The sequence below is a fragment of the Schistocerca nitens genome, chromosome 1 (assembly GCF_023898315.1).
Source record: "Schistocerca nitens isolate TAMUIC-IGC-003100 chromosome 1, iqSchNite1.1, whole genome shotgun sequence".
In the NCBI taxonomy this organism is placed as follows: domain Eukaryota; kingdom Metazoa; phylum Arthropoda; class Insecta; order Orthoptera; family Acrididae; genus Schistocerca; species Schistocerca nitens.
Window position 1 is genome coordinate 598,221,907 of NC_064614.1, and position 14,043 is coordinate 598,235,949.

Consider the following 14,043-nt stretch of genomic DNA (forward strand, 5'->3'; position numbering starts at 1 on the left):
GCTATTTATTCGTGGTATGAAGGACGTTCACAGGTCCAGTGGATATTCGCACAAAAAGAGGCAGTCTACCGATTTATCGTTACAATCCTTCAAAAATGAATAGCAATGACAGACGAGAGTGATTAGGATTCTCACGTGAGGGAGGGCTGCATATTTGCTACGAAACAATACTGCAATATCATACAGAAAGAATTTAAAGATTTAATTGACAGTAAATGAGCAAAGAATTACAACGATCTACAGACGGGATTCATTGTACAATACATCAAGAAGCACTTTGTGCTATATTTGCAGGCATACTGCACGTGAAGACATTGGTGATACGAAGAGTAAGATATTGCAAGATGAGGAACAACTTTCTGATTTGTTTCTGATGCTTTTAAAAAGGAATCGCGTAATAGAAGCGACACAGTTTCACAGACACCGTCTAGTTCCCTAACTCATTCCCGTTAAAGAAAACGCGAGGTTTGAATTCGTTATGACCTTTAAAGAATTACAAAGATAGTTTCCTAAACGTTTTGAGAATACTGTCAATCTTACATCTGTTTTCGAGCTGCTTTGAAGACCGTTTGCAATTTCAGTTGAAAGCGCCCTTGTGTATGTGCATATATAACTGAACGACCTGAAAAGAAATTCCCATTTTAATGATAAATCGTTTCACGTTAAAATTGTCCAGGACGTTTACATCGTTTTCCTCTGGTAGACTTTCCACGTCTCCATGTTGTTGCAAAAGTGCTACAGTATTTCGATGGACATATTTGCGTGGAAGGTCTTCCTTTCAATTAGGAAACTAAATAAGTGACGATTACGTGGCAACTTGAGTGCGAAAATCTGGGAAATTGTCTGCGTCTGTCCGTATGCCGACAAAAATTATGTCTGTAGCGTGCCAAAATAAATAATATTGAAATTTTGTTTTGTCTGTGATCTATGTTGTTGAGAAATGTGTAATATAAAACCAAGGCGTATGCAGTACGACAGCACTGCCATTTGAATGCGACACGTTCGCAGTTTCCCCCTCCTCTTTGCTCAGCGTGGCGTAGCGATGGGGGAAACGTGCTACGAAGCTGAGCATTATGCCACTCGTGCCCAGGGTACGGCCCGCGAGCCGAAATCTTGGCCACCCCTGGTATGGAGCGTAAATTGTAATGTAACTGTAATAACGCTGCGGTAAAATTCATTCATTTTCATTAACTAGGTGTCAACATGACATTGAATCCTACTTTCCTATGTTATTTTCCAAAGTGTGTCATTCTCTTAAAATTACGAACCACAACCGTCTGTATTCAGAAATATCATAAATTATTACAAAAAAAGTTTATTTCACAGTTATGATTGTTAACATTCCCTCTTAGTTTCTTTGATATGTTACTGTCGCTGCTGAGATGACCGCTGTTTTGCTAAGACATCTCAGTATCTCACACGTAACTTTGTACTCACAAACGTTATCTGGTACAGCGTGACACATACTGCTACCACGCTGCACAGGAACTGTGTCAACACCACAGGGCTCATGACTCTCTCCAAGAACTCCAAGTACCTGAAAATCAGAAACAGAAAAATAAAAGTGTGATATCATCGCAGTCGAGAATTCCAACGTTCCGCTAATTGTGAAAGACGTTCTTATTTTTTGTCTTAGTTTACAGTTTACAGTAGATGATGATCAGTTTCACTTGAATGATAATTGTGGAGGATATTTGAAAATAGTAATCATCGATCGTCATTCACTGAAATTTGTAATCTATGACTGGACTAAAGAACTTATACATAAACAGAAAGGACTGAAGGAGGCGTTGTGGTCCTGTGATATTTTGTGGGGTGGACAGAAGCTCGAAGATTTTACAGGAAAGGTATACAATGAATGCTTTCTTGTGAGTTACAGATAATATGGGTGGAACACCGTACTCGTCTCCTGGGAACGAGAAACATTTATTTATGGTTGACATGAAATGTTTAAATGAACTTTTATTCTGAAATCAAAAGAGTATGTAGAAATATTATGTCACTGTAATGTATAGGAAAAGCAGTATCGATATTGAAGGATAATCTATGGTTGGAGAACAATGAAACAATAGAAACGGATTTTCAGATTTATTTTACTTTGGTTTGACTCTTCATATGAGAAAGATATGGTTGGGGACGTATGTATCTTGTAAGGTATTTCTGGTAAATATATGCTGTTATTTATAAACAAACCACTTATTTCAGCACCGGTGGCATCCCTACAGGCGTAAAAATTTAACTGTACTTTTTTTTCAGTGATTAATAACGGGTAGGACAGCCACAGACATACATTACTAGACTGGTAATACCGTATACAATGAAAGCTTTCTCGTAAGTTACAGATAATATGGGTGGAACACCGTACTTCTATCACTGACGTAACTGAAGCCAGCACTTTAATATAGCAATGTGGCGGCGAGACAAAACTACGTGTAAATAGCTGTTTATTTGCTGATAAAACAATCTAAGAAATAGGTATAAACCGATGTTATTACCTTACCTTTAGTGTTTTGTCAAAATGGTTACTACATGCGTCGTGTTTGGTTGTAACTTCTCGTACGGTAGACGGAAGATACAAGGAAAGGAACATTTCACAATGCAAGACTAACAAGAAAAATGTATTTTTGCTTTTGTGTTGTATGTAATTCTAAATAATTATGTCACGGTTTGTCTCAGCTGAAATACCGGCGGTGATTAAAAGCTTTATGTACACTTTCGGGGCTTCAGAAATTTAGTATTAACACATGTAGGTAAATTATGTGTTTTTTAACCAGTTTTGATCAACTTTGCTTTTCTTCGAATAGTATGCTCGTTATGAAAATGCTTCTGTAAGTAGAATGCAATTTATCGTTGATAACAAGTGTCTTAATTCATTTGAGTGTTCTTACAGAAACTGCGGTTGCTTTAAACGTGTGTATATGTAACTTGACGTTCTTCTCATAACACGATTCTACAATATACGTGTTAACGTCAACTAATACGCAAATATTTGGTCAACGGCAGAACTTGATTAGACTACCTCGTCAAGACTACAATGTCGTTTTGGGAAAATCGTAGTAGTACCACACACAAACTCGCTGACGCCACCACCTTACCCCACTAAAAGTCAGGCTTCAGTAAAAGATGCATCTCAGCCAGTCTAGTAATGTGTGTCTGTGGGTACGGCGCGAGTTCTAATTTGTATTGTTGGTCGCCATTTGCAAGACGGCAGATTGTTGTCCAAAATACTTCAGTATCAAGTGGCGTTAAGCAAAATGGGAAGGTTTATTATTAATTCTTGAGTAAACATGCTAAAGTCTAGTTAATTTTATTCTTTTGCAAAGAGTCGTATCAATATTAAAACATTCTTGTGATTGCCGCTTCACGGCTATCTTTTGTCAAGTGACGAGATTTGCACAGTTAAGAAAGTTGCCAGCTTCGAATTAATAACTACTGTACCATGCAAAAGGTGTTTTTCCACGCGAATCCACGAAAGTATAAATTATTATTCAAGCGAAAAGACATTCAATTACAACCCTGGGATATTTCTAAATGTAAAAGATTAAACTGCTTCACACCGAGCTGATCCTAATTCATTTTACGTCTATACAGACATTCCAAAGTGATTTATTTATCGGGCATTTGGAATATAGAAAGCCTCAATAATATCAAAAATAATAATACTCACCCGTCATAAGACGTTGTAGTGAATGTGTTGTGTGTGGCTTTATGTGATCTTACGATGTAATATTAACAGCACGAGTATACAAACACTCAGCACTTGTGGGAAAAAAAAATTACATTGGCGTCCATACGGTGTGACCAGAAACACGTGTGTGATACAAGATACAACACTTGTATTTTATTGTAATTTGTCTTGTATTTTCTTTCATGTACACCATTGCCTACAAAATCACGGGTACAAATTGATCAGCAAGACAACAAGTTGAGAGAAGTTGTTGCTAATAACATCCTGAGCAACACTATAAAGCTGTATAACGTTCAAGGTAAGAGTACGGTGGCATGAAACCCCAAGCTTCAAGAATAAAAGTGTCTTTCGGGGCATGCAATAAGTGAAATTTCATTTTTGCATTTTCAAAATTGCTGTTTGTTTATACACAATTGGCAATGCTGTGTGGGAAAGTTACTTTTGTAATCTATCATAATAGAGGAGGAAGTAGTAGTGGATGTGATTTTTTTGTTTAGATTATTGTGGTGTTTTCAGTAGATTAATATTTGTTGTATCTTGTATTTTTGTTTGTATATTGTGCCTAGTGCACTTAGGTACACAATATTGGTAGGCCTAATATGAAAGAAAGGTTAGAGGGAGATAATGTGTCAGAGTTAGAAGAAACTGATAACATTCGTGAGTTGGCTTATATCAAAACAGAGGGTAATTGCTCGGAATTCTAGAATTTGGAAACCGAGGGAATCGAGATAGGTAATCAGACGTCTGGTTCCAGTGTTGGAAAACTGGAACAACAGACAAGTGCAGATTAGCTGACGCTACTGCTAGTACTGCACAATTCTTAGCGAAAAATGAGGTACCGTACTGTTACTTATGGCGACAGAAAGCGATTTGCTTTCTCTGTTGCTACAGAAGCTAGACTTGTGAGTGTATAAAGGAACGGGAAGAAATAGAAAGGATTAAGGAGGTGGAACGAGAGGAAAGAGTAAGAGTTTACGAACTCGAAAGAGATAATAGGCTGCCAGAACAACTAAATAAGATTCTCGATGCTAGTGATAAGTGTATCCTGGACCACATAAAGGAGGAAACGGATAGTATACGAACACAAATGGAAGAAATAGTTAATCAAAACAGGGATTTGTATAGGAAAGTGAGTGAACTGAACTCACAGATGGAGGAGAAGAAGCTCACCAAACACTTGAAGGCCAGGTAAAAAAGATTACTAGCACTGTGGACGATTTGTCCAGTAATCTACACAGGAAAATAGAAACCGAAGTTACCGCGACACTGCAACGTTTGAACACTGCGGTAAATCGCGAGAAAGATGACCATAAGACGGCCACAGGACGTGCGTGAAACACAGAGCAGCGTATGGTTGTGGCAGGCTGTGAGACTAACGAGAACAGATTTAGAGTATCTAATCAAACCCCAGATACAAGTTATCGGTATGGTAACAGCCCCATTAACATTGGGCGAAACGTTATTTTAAACCGCAAAAAAGCTGGCAGATACAACCCGAGCAGTGACGATCGCATTGTTGGCGCGACAGCCGCTGACGTTGCAATGCCAAACATGTCGCAAATAAAGCACGATGAGTGGCTTATAAAACACAGAAATTGCAGACGTTCTCGGAAGAGAAAAAGACGGTGTATTCCGTAACTTTCATTAAGAGTTCGAGGAATGCACTGTCTGCTTCTTGGTCAGAGAGTCAAAAGGTTCCTTCATACCTGGCGATGCAGCATTGTGGGCGATGGAATTCGCCGACACCTGTCAGAACTTTTCGGTATTTGAAAATTTATTGCTTCTACGTTATGGTCCAAGTGTGTTCAAGAACGCTTAAGGAAGCAGGTTTACAATGCAGAACCATATAATCCTAGGCAGGGAAACCTGCGCAAATACTTCGTAACGTATTTAAATAAGACTCGGCATTGGGATGAGCCAATGTATCCAAGAGGCGTCCTGCGAATACTGAATCGCAAACCACCAATTGCCATTAGGGAAGAACTTTTCCATGTACCTGATAAGGACCTGGAACAGTTTATAGCCACTGTTTACTCACTTGACTTCATACAGAAGCATGCAAAGTGAGACAGGGAACAGTGGCATGGGGCACAAGAATTTTAACAAAAATAGAAATCAGAATAGAAACAGTCCAAGGAAAAACGGACACCAAAGAGACAATGATTTCTGCGCCTGGCCAATTGCAACCAACAAAAAGAGAACGGAACTAATGGTAATTATGGAGGTAATAATAACAACAATTCAATGGGAATCCGTTTAAGAACGGGAACAAAAAATGGTTCAAATGGTTCTGAGCCCTATGGGACTTAACATCTTAGGTCATCAGTCCCCTAGAACTTAGAGCTACTTAAACCTAACTAGGCTAAGGACATCACGCACATCCATGCCCGAAGCATGATTCGAACCTGCGACCGTAGCGGTCACGCGGTTCCAGACTGAAGCGCCTAGAACCGCTCGGCCACTCTGGCCGGCACGGGAACAACAATTTTAATAGAAAGAGGAGAAATGAAGGAGGCAATAATGCCTCGTTTCAACACAAGAATATGAGGGAGATGAACGAAAAAAGACAAAAGACAGGTCCAACAAACTGGCATTCAAACAAAGCACCTCAGAGTAAGAACCATCCTGTGAATAACATTAATGCTATACCAATGGCAGCTCCTAATCAACAATCTCAGTGGATACCGCCACACGATGTCGTGTCGCAACAGATGGAGCAATCTCATAGCGTCAAAATAATAGAAATGGTGGATGGTACACAACCACGTACATCGCAAGCCTGCCGCATGTGGTCGTGGAAGGACGAATGGGGGCAAGCGATATGTAAATCTAATCAAGCTCGGATACAACTAAGAGTTGGATCTGAAAGATGAACTCTGTGCTGATCCGAGTAAATGTTCTCAGCGAAATACTGAGTTGGTACAAGCCGCAATCAAGGGAAACATACACTGCATGCCTGTGAACGTAATTATTGATAGAGGTGCCAGTGTATCCTATAAGGACTGCGATCTATTCAAGCGCATGTCAGGTGAATAAGTTGCAAACATTGCCAGTTCAAAATTGTAGAATTGTAGGACCCATACGTGGACGAGGCTGCGAATACAGAGCCAGGTACAGGCTGTCATTCAAGTGGGAAACGAAGCGATAAAATGCTCATTCCTTGTGAAAAATTTAGCGGTTCCCTGTATCCTAGACTGGGAATGTTTAAGAGAAAGAGACGCAAGGATCGACCTTTCTCGAGCTGTATGCTCACTTGTGAATGAAGAAAAGTTAGTCGAACTGGCAATGATAAAGACTACTAATTTACGTGGACAGTATTGCAGAAGGTTGAAGGTAACTTGTATGAAACCTAAACTGTTGCACGTACCCAGTGATGATATTCGGGAAAACTACCTGCGTATAACTGAAAACGGCGGAAGTGAGGTCGACTGCATAAGAAAAAACATAGATGCAAATGTCACCGAATCGAGATATCTCTATGATAAACAGCGACAGCAACTCGCTCAGTTATTGAAGCATTATGCTGCATTGGTATTCTCCGAAAAATCGGGAAGACGTAAGGGATATATTTACGATGCGAGGGTCAAACCTCATGAGAACTATTGCCGTGCTACCTATTTGGAACCGTGGAGTAAAAAAGAAGCAGTCTAAGGAGATAAGCGTATGAAAAATTGGGGATAATAGAGACTTCCTTATCTCCCTATAGCAGTCCGTTAGTAGTTGCCCCCAGATCTGTTGGTAGCGTAGGCCTCGTACTTGATGCGCGCGTTATCAATACGATTATCGTACCAGTGCGAAGCTGGCTGAAAATGTGGAAGAGCAGATAAAAAAATTTCAAGGAGTACAGTATTTAACGATCTTCGACTTAAAAGCCACTAGTATAAAGAAAGTAAATAAATAGTGGCAGGGCCACATTTAATTATGAAAACATCTCATGAAGGTCTTTACCTTCTAGCTAATCCAAGGACACTTAAGGTGGAAAGTATATACCCACACCGGGATTTAAAATCTTTTATTGTCCCTGAATAAGTTGGTACTAAATGTCTGACACCAAGAAAAATAATTCTTATATTTTTGTGAATAGTTACTGTAAGTACGACGTTGTATTTGACTGATTTGTATTTATGTACGTTTGTAGTATTAAATTTCTTTCATGTATTGTGTAATTTATGAGTGTAATGACATACCTAACCACGAGGAGTCGTTAAAAGTCACAAATGATTTGAATGCAGTATATAGACAATAATACACTTCTTGATATATATTACATAAAACTTAAGCTTTGTGCTAAGGGAAACTTACACATAACGTGTAACTAACTCAGTGAACTTACTTTAGTATTGCTTGATGATGTTTCACACACTCGGACAATTCGCTGTACATTCTGGTAAAATCATTGGCGCTCCGCTCCTGATGTTGGTCGTTTCTGCTGAGGTTGAATCCAGTGGACCTGGATAGTGAAGCCTGGTCTTCTGTTGACCCTTCCTGTCTCAGCTGTGTCAGCCGAATGTTGAGGATGTTGAGCTGGCCCGTTACCTGGATCATGATCGAGGCGAAAAACATGTCCATGCCGAGGCTGGCGAAGTTCCAATAGAAGACGGCGTGGCACTCCACCAGGTACGCGAACAAGTACCAGCCGCGGTTCTCCCTGTGCAGGCCGGGCAGGCTGACCAGGGGCAGCGGGCTCTCCCTGCTGTCTGGCGGCACGTGCGACACCAGTGGCACTACGCACCACATCTGCCCCAGGACGTTCATGTACGTCAGGCAGCCAATCGTGAGCCGCGCAGCCCTCCGGCACGCCTTGCGAAAGGCCGCCATGAGGTCGCCGTTCCCATCGCAGTATGGCCGCTGGAGCGCTACGAGGCCGTTCAGCTCGCTCACCAGCCGGCTGTACGTTTCGCAGTGTCTGAAGCAGTGGACCATCTTGAAGACGCCGTTGACGTTGGTCATGGCGGACACGAGGGCGAAGGTGACCTCGGTCATGTCCCCCCACAGCAGCCAGCTCCTGACGATGTCCAGCGTTATGATGTTGAGCAGGCTGCCACACACTGAGGCGAAGTACAGTGGGAACGCGCAGGGCCGCCAACCGCTTTTGGAAGCTGGCCGCCATACCCCACCGAATCGCAGAACCTTCACATTGCGACGTAAGACGTTGTCCCAGGCTGAAAAATAAAAGGCTTTACACTTTACTCATATTAAAAAAAAAAAGTACTCTATCTGATCAAAAGTATCCAGACACCCCTACGTAATGCAGAATTGACCACTTTATGTCACGAGAGGCGGATCCTCCAGGATAAAAAGAGGTGAGGAGAGAGTAGAGAAGCAGTAACAACAGAATGGGTCGATCAGGAGAGTTCAATGACCTCGAACGTGTAGTAGTCACTGTATGTCACCTGAGTAATAAATCCGATACTGTAGTGCCTGTGTTGGTCACAAGTACAAGGCAATGTTGTTCACATATGCATGCATTGCAATATCGCATTTATCCGCCGACACCTGACAAACGACTTTCCATTACGATGTCTACCCTGTACAGAAATACGCGTAATGGATGTACGAATGTAATGGAATAGTTTCTGTTGGGCGAATGCCTGGACTAGGTTACATGCCATCATGTGAAGTATGGAAGAGGTGGTGTTATGGTACGGGGGAGTTTTTCGTGGTTAGGTTGTGGCCCCCTTTCTGTGCTTAAATGGGGAAGGATATGGACACATTTTACAGTGTAGTGTATGGTTGACGGCATAGGGAAGTTTGGGTCTAGCCGTGAGGCATGCTCGGATTGCCTAATGCTACGGCGAACGCTGGCAATCCGAGTTCAAGTCACGGTCTAGCACAGCTTTTCATTGTCATCATTACATTATACAGCTCATGATACGAATACATTTTGTGAGTAACAAATACATCAGAGACATTACAACCCTCCTGAAGCTGCCCAAGTCGACTGTTGTTGACATGATTGTGACGTACAAACTCGAAGGAACAACCGCTACTAAATCAGCTGGAGGAATCACTCTTGAGTTCCACAGTGCTATCAGCAGTTCAGCTAGCTCAGTGACTGTGTGTGTAGGGAGCTAAAAAGAGTGGGATACAATGGTCGAGTAGCTCCTCATAAGCCACACATTTCTGTAGTCATTGCTAAGTGGCGCCCGAGGTCGTCTAAAGAGAGACGCGACGCCACTGGATGGTGGACGACTAAAACCGAGTGATTTGAAGTGATAAATCACGCTGAACTTAGTGGCAATCGGATGGAATAGTTTGTGTTTGGCGAATGCCTGGACAAGATTACATGGCATCATGTTAAGTACGGAAGGGGTGGTGTTGTGGTACAGGGGAGTTTTTCGTGGTTAGGTTGTGGCCCCCTTTCTGTGCTTAAATGGGGAAGGATGTGGACACAGTTTACGGTGTAGTGTACTGCGTATACGGTAGAGAAACATTCCGGAGACGATGATTGTTTGCATCAGCACCCTGTCATAAAGCGACATTTGTGTGGCGAGATTGGTGGGCAATAACATGCCTGAAATAGACTTGTCTGCCCAGAGTCTCGATCTGTACCCAATGGAACAAAATGGTTCAAATGGCTCTGAGTACTATGGGACTTAGCATCTGAGGTCATCAGTCCCCTAGAACTTGGAACTACTTAAACCTAACTAACCTAAGGACATCACACACATTCATGCCAGAGGCAGGATTTGAACCTGCGACCGTAACGGTCGCGCTGTTCCAGACTGAAGCGCCTAGAACCGCTCGGCCACACCGGCCGGCCCCAATGGAACACCTTTGGGCTGAGTTAGAACGTCGAATTCACACCTGTCACCGGTGTCCAACATCACTACGCTCTTGGTTTTCGCTCTTGAGGAAGAATGGACTGGCATTCCTCCACAAACATTCACACATCTCGCTGAAAGTTCCTTCCTCAGAGTTGAAGCCGTTATAAAGGTTGAGGGTGGACACACACCGTATTAATGTCTACTAATAGGTGTCCGGTACTTTTGATCACGTAGTGTAGCGTACGACTATTGAAGTCATGATTCAGACTGCAGGGTTTGGACAAAACAATATGACTACGCAAATATTAACACTTCACTCCCAGTGCTCTCTGTAGACTTCCATACATTTGGTAGCATACTATGAAACTGAAAAACAGAGTGCTTTAAAAAAAAGTGCCATTCCTCATATACCAGAATGTTATCTGAGCGTACCAGATTCATATCAGGGGAATTCAAGTCTGTATTGATACATGTAGCAGGGATTGTCATATTGTTTCTTTATTTACAAGATAATATTATAGATTTATTGAAAAATTAAATTGCCTAACAACAGATCACATAAACCTATACCCTCTGGGAGAAATGGTTACAAAATTTCAAGCCCATCGATCATTGTTTTTCGATAGGGCATGGAGGGGGGCAGCAAGCAGCAGGTCTTAGTCCGTCAGTGAAACATATCCTGACACACAGCCTTGAGCACGAATAACAAGTGTCCACACTTGACTCTCAGACGGTGGTAGATTTGAGATGTGACGGAAGTTGCAAACACACTATTTCAGTGAGGCACCTAGGTACAAACTCCTACTCGAATGTGCTACTTCTATAGGAATCCTGAATATAAGATTAAGTTTATATTACTATAGACTACCAAACAGTAATTACTATTATTATTATTATTTTTGGGTGGGGGGAAGGAGACCAGGCAGCTAGGTCATCGGTCTCATCGGATTAGGGAAGGACGGGGAAGGAAGTCGGCCGTGCCCTTTGAAAGGAACCATCCCGGCATTTGCCTGGAGCGATTTAGGGAAATCACGGAAAACCTAAATCAGGATGGCCGGACGCGGGATTGAACCGTCGTCCTCCCGAATGCGAGTCAAGTGTCTAACCACTGCGCACAGCAATTATTGTCTTGGCGCATGATTCAAGGAAAACTAGAAATTATAATGATATTTACTTAGAACGCACGTAGATGCAGATCTTAACAGCTACAGACAGGGCCCTTGTGATTGCTCTAACTGATTTGTGGTTATGGTATAGCCTCAACAAGTGACAAAAAGATAGAGCTAATATTTCTAACGGCAGATTAGTATTCGACATATAACCTTCATGCATCACTGATTTGTGTAATGTAATTTTTTTATTTTGCGCTAGTGTCGACTCAATGCAAGGACAAATTCTTCGAACATGTCAGTGTTTGACGTCGTTTCTTCGTGGTTTGTAACTCCCTGGCGCTCCCATTTAGTCCATTGTACGAGGTGTTGACTGAAAAGTAATGCCTCCATCTTCGTAACTCTTCAACAGTTGGCATCATTGCAAACGGAAAAAGCATGCGAAATTCAGAAGAACGCGAAATGCCGAAGATTGGCTAAAATTTACAGACGCGCGAAATTTGGCACGGACTTCAATGCGAGATGCCTTTAATAGGTTCCACAACGAAACATTGTCTCGAAATTTGGTAGAAAATTCGAAGAAATTCTGGTCGTATGTAAAGTACACAAGCGGCAAGACGCAGTCAATACCTTCGCTGCGCAGTGCCGATGGTACTGTTACCTACGACTGTGCCGCTAAAGCGGAGTTATTGAACGCAGTTTTCCGAAATTCCTTCACCAGGGAAGACGAATGGAATATTCCAGAATTTGAAACACGAACAGCTGCTAGCACGAGTTTCTTAGAAGTAGATACCTTAGGGGTTGCGAAGCAACTCAAATCGCTTGATACGGGCAAGTCTTCAGGTCCAGATTGTATACCGATTAGGTTCCTTTCAGATTACGCTGATGCAATAGCTCCCTACTTAGCACTCAACAACCGCTCGCTCACCGATAGATCTGTACCTACAAACTGGAAAATTGCGCAGGTCGCACCAGTGTTTAAGAAGGGTAGTAGGAGTAATCCATCTAACTACAGACCTATGTCATTGTCGTCGGTTTGCAGTAGGGTTTTGGAGCATATAATGTATTCAAACATTATGAATCACCTCGAAGGGAACGATCTATTGATACGTAATCATCATGGTTTCAGAAAACATCGTTCTTGTGCAACACAGCTAGCTCTTTATTCGCACGAAGTAATGGCCGCTATCGACAGGGGATCTCAAGTTGATTTCGTATTTCTAGATTTCCGGAAAGCTTTTGACACCGTTCCTCACAAGCGACTTCTAATCAAGCTGCGGGCCTATGGGGTATCGTGTCAGTTGTGCGACTGGATTCGTGATTTCCTGTCAGGAAGGTCGCAGTTCGTAGTAATAGACGGTGTAACGCCGGAAATGCATATCCTCCTATTTCCATCTATTGTAATATAAATTTTTTCCTTGTTTTGTTACCTCAAGATATGACATTTCTGTCTCTTTATATATTGTAATTGTTTTACTGTTTGTATATATATATTCATGCATTTATGTTGGTTTGTTTTGTGAATATTATTTGTATTTACACGCTGGGTCTGGCCTAGGGAAAACTATGCTATCGAACGAATACATCGATAGGTCGTGTGGAGAACCAAAGTGTTTAGGATCTTTGGTAGTGAACTCTGTCGCGTGGAACGCGGGAAGATGGGGAGTCTGGCTGGGGTAGGGCAGTGGAGCAGGTGTGTTGTGTGACGCTCCCGCGATTTGCCGCGCTTTCGGGGTTTGGCAGCAAGTAATTGCGCTCAACTTGCTATGATAGTTTCTGACACGGTATCGCGGACGGGAAGCATTAGCTGGCGCACATCAAGAGCCCGTTTCGCCTGGTGACCGTGTCGAGAAGGAGGCGCGCCAACATCCAGCTTCTGCAACAGCGACGGCCGACAATGAGTGACTGTCGCCACCTCCTCGATCGACGGCTTCAAACCTTCAATCAACCAACAAGGAAGACTGGAAGCACGTAAAGTTTTAGAACTGTATGGGAGACCTAAGCTTTTAAAACTGTTCAAATCACAAAATTACAGCAACATAGCATGAAACTTTGTTGTTCATTGTCCTAATTGCATTACCAAGCAGGGTCCCTTCCTTTTCCGAAATGAGCCCGAGTGTCGTTGAAATTCAAACGCATTCACTGCTTTAATTTCAAAGTTCAGTTAAGGTATTCATAGCTGGCTACAATATTTAGATTGCACAAGCACAAATTAAGAGTGCGAGTTTTGTTACCGTATTTTAGTTACCTGTGACTGCAGCTCAGCTTGGTACGTACTAAATTTTACTATTGTTAATTGTTAAGAATCATTTAATTCAAGTTCAAAGTTAAATCTCTTATTTCTAAATTGCGTAGATTCAAGTAGCTTTTGAAATGATTGTTGAGATAGTCCAAGACTAACCGTATTTTACTGAATTTCGATGTGCTTCAGAAAGAAAGCTCACTATTAACTTCAGTCACTAAATTAACTTTCGATTTT

The 14,043-nt window shown here is 41.9% G+C and overlaps 1 protein-coding gene across 1 annotated transcript in view; it reads right to left on the bottom strand.

Moving 5' to 3' along the window:
- LOC126262325 (odorant receptor Or2-like) overlaps positions 1-14,043 on the bottom strand; it is a 72,497-nt gene that overhangs the window by 45,572 nt on the left and 12,882 nt on the right. Inside the window, exons 2-3 of the mRNA XM_049958918.1 lie at positions 8,022-8,850; positions 1,438-1,537 (exon numbers count right to left, since the gene is read on the bottom strand). Of these exons, the coding sequence (XP_049814875.1) occupies positions 1,438-1,537; positions 8,022-8,850 (929 nt within the window). The remainder of the gene's footprint in view (positions 1-1,437; positions 1,538-8,021; positions 8,851-14,043) is intronic.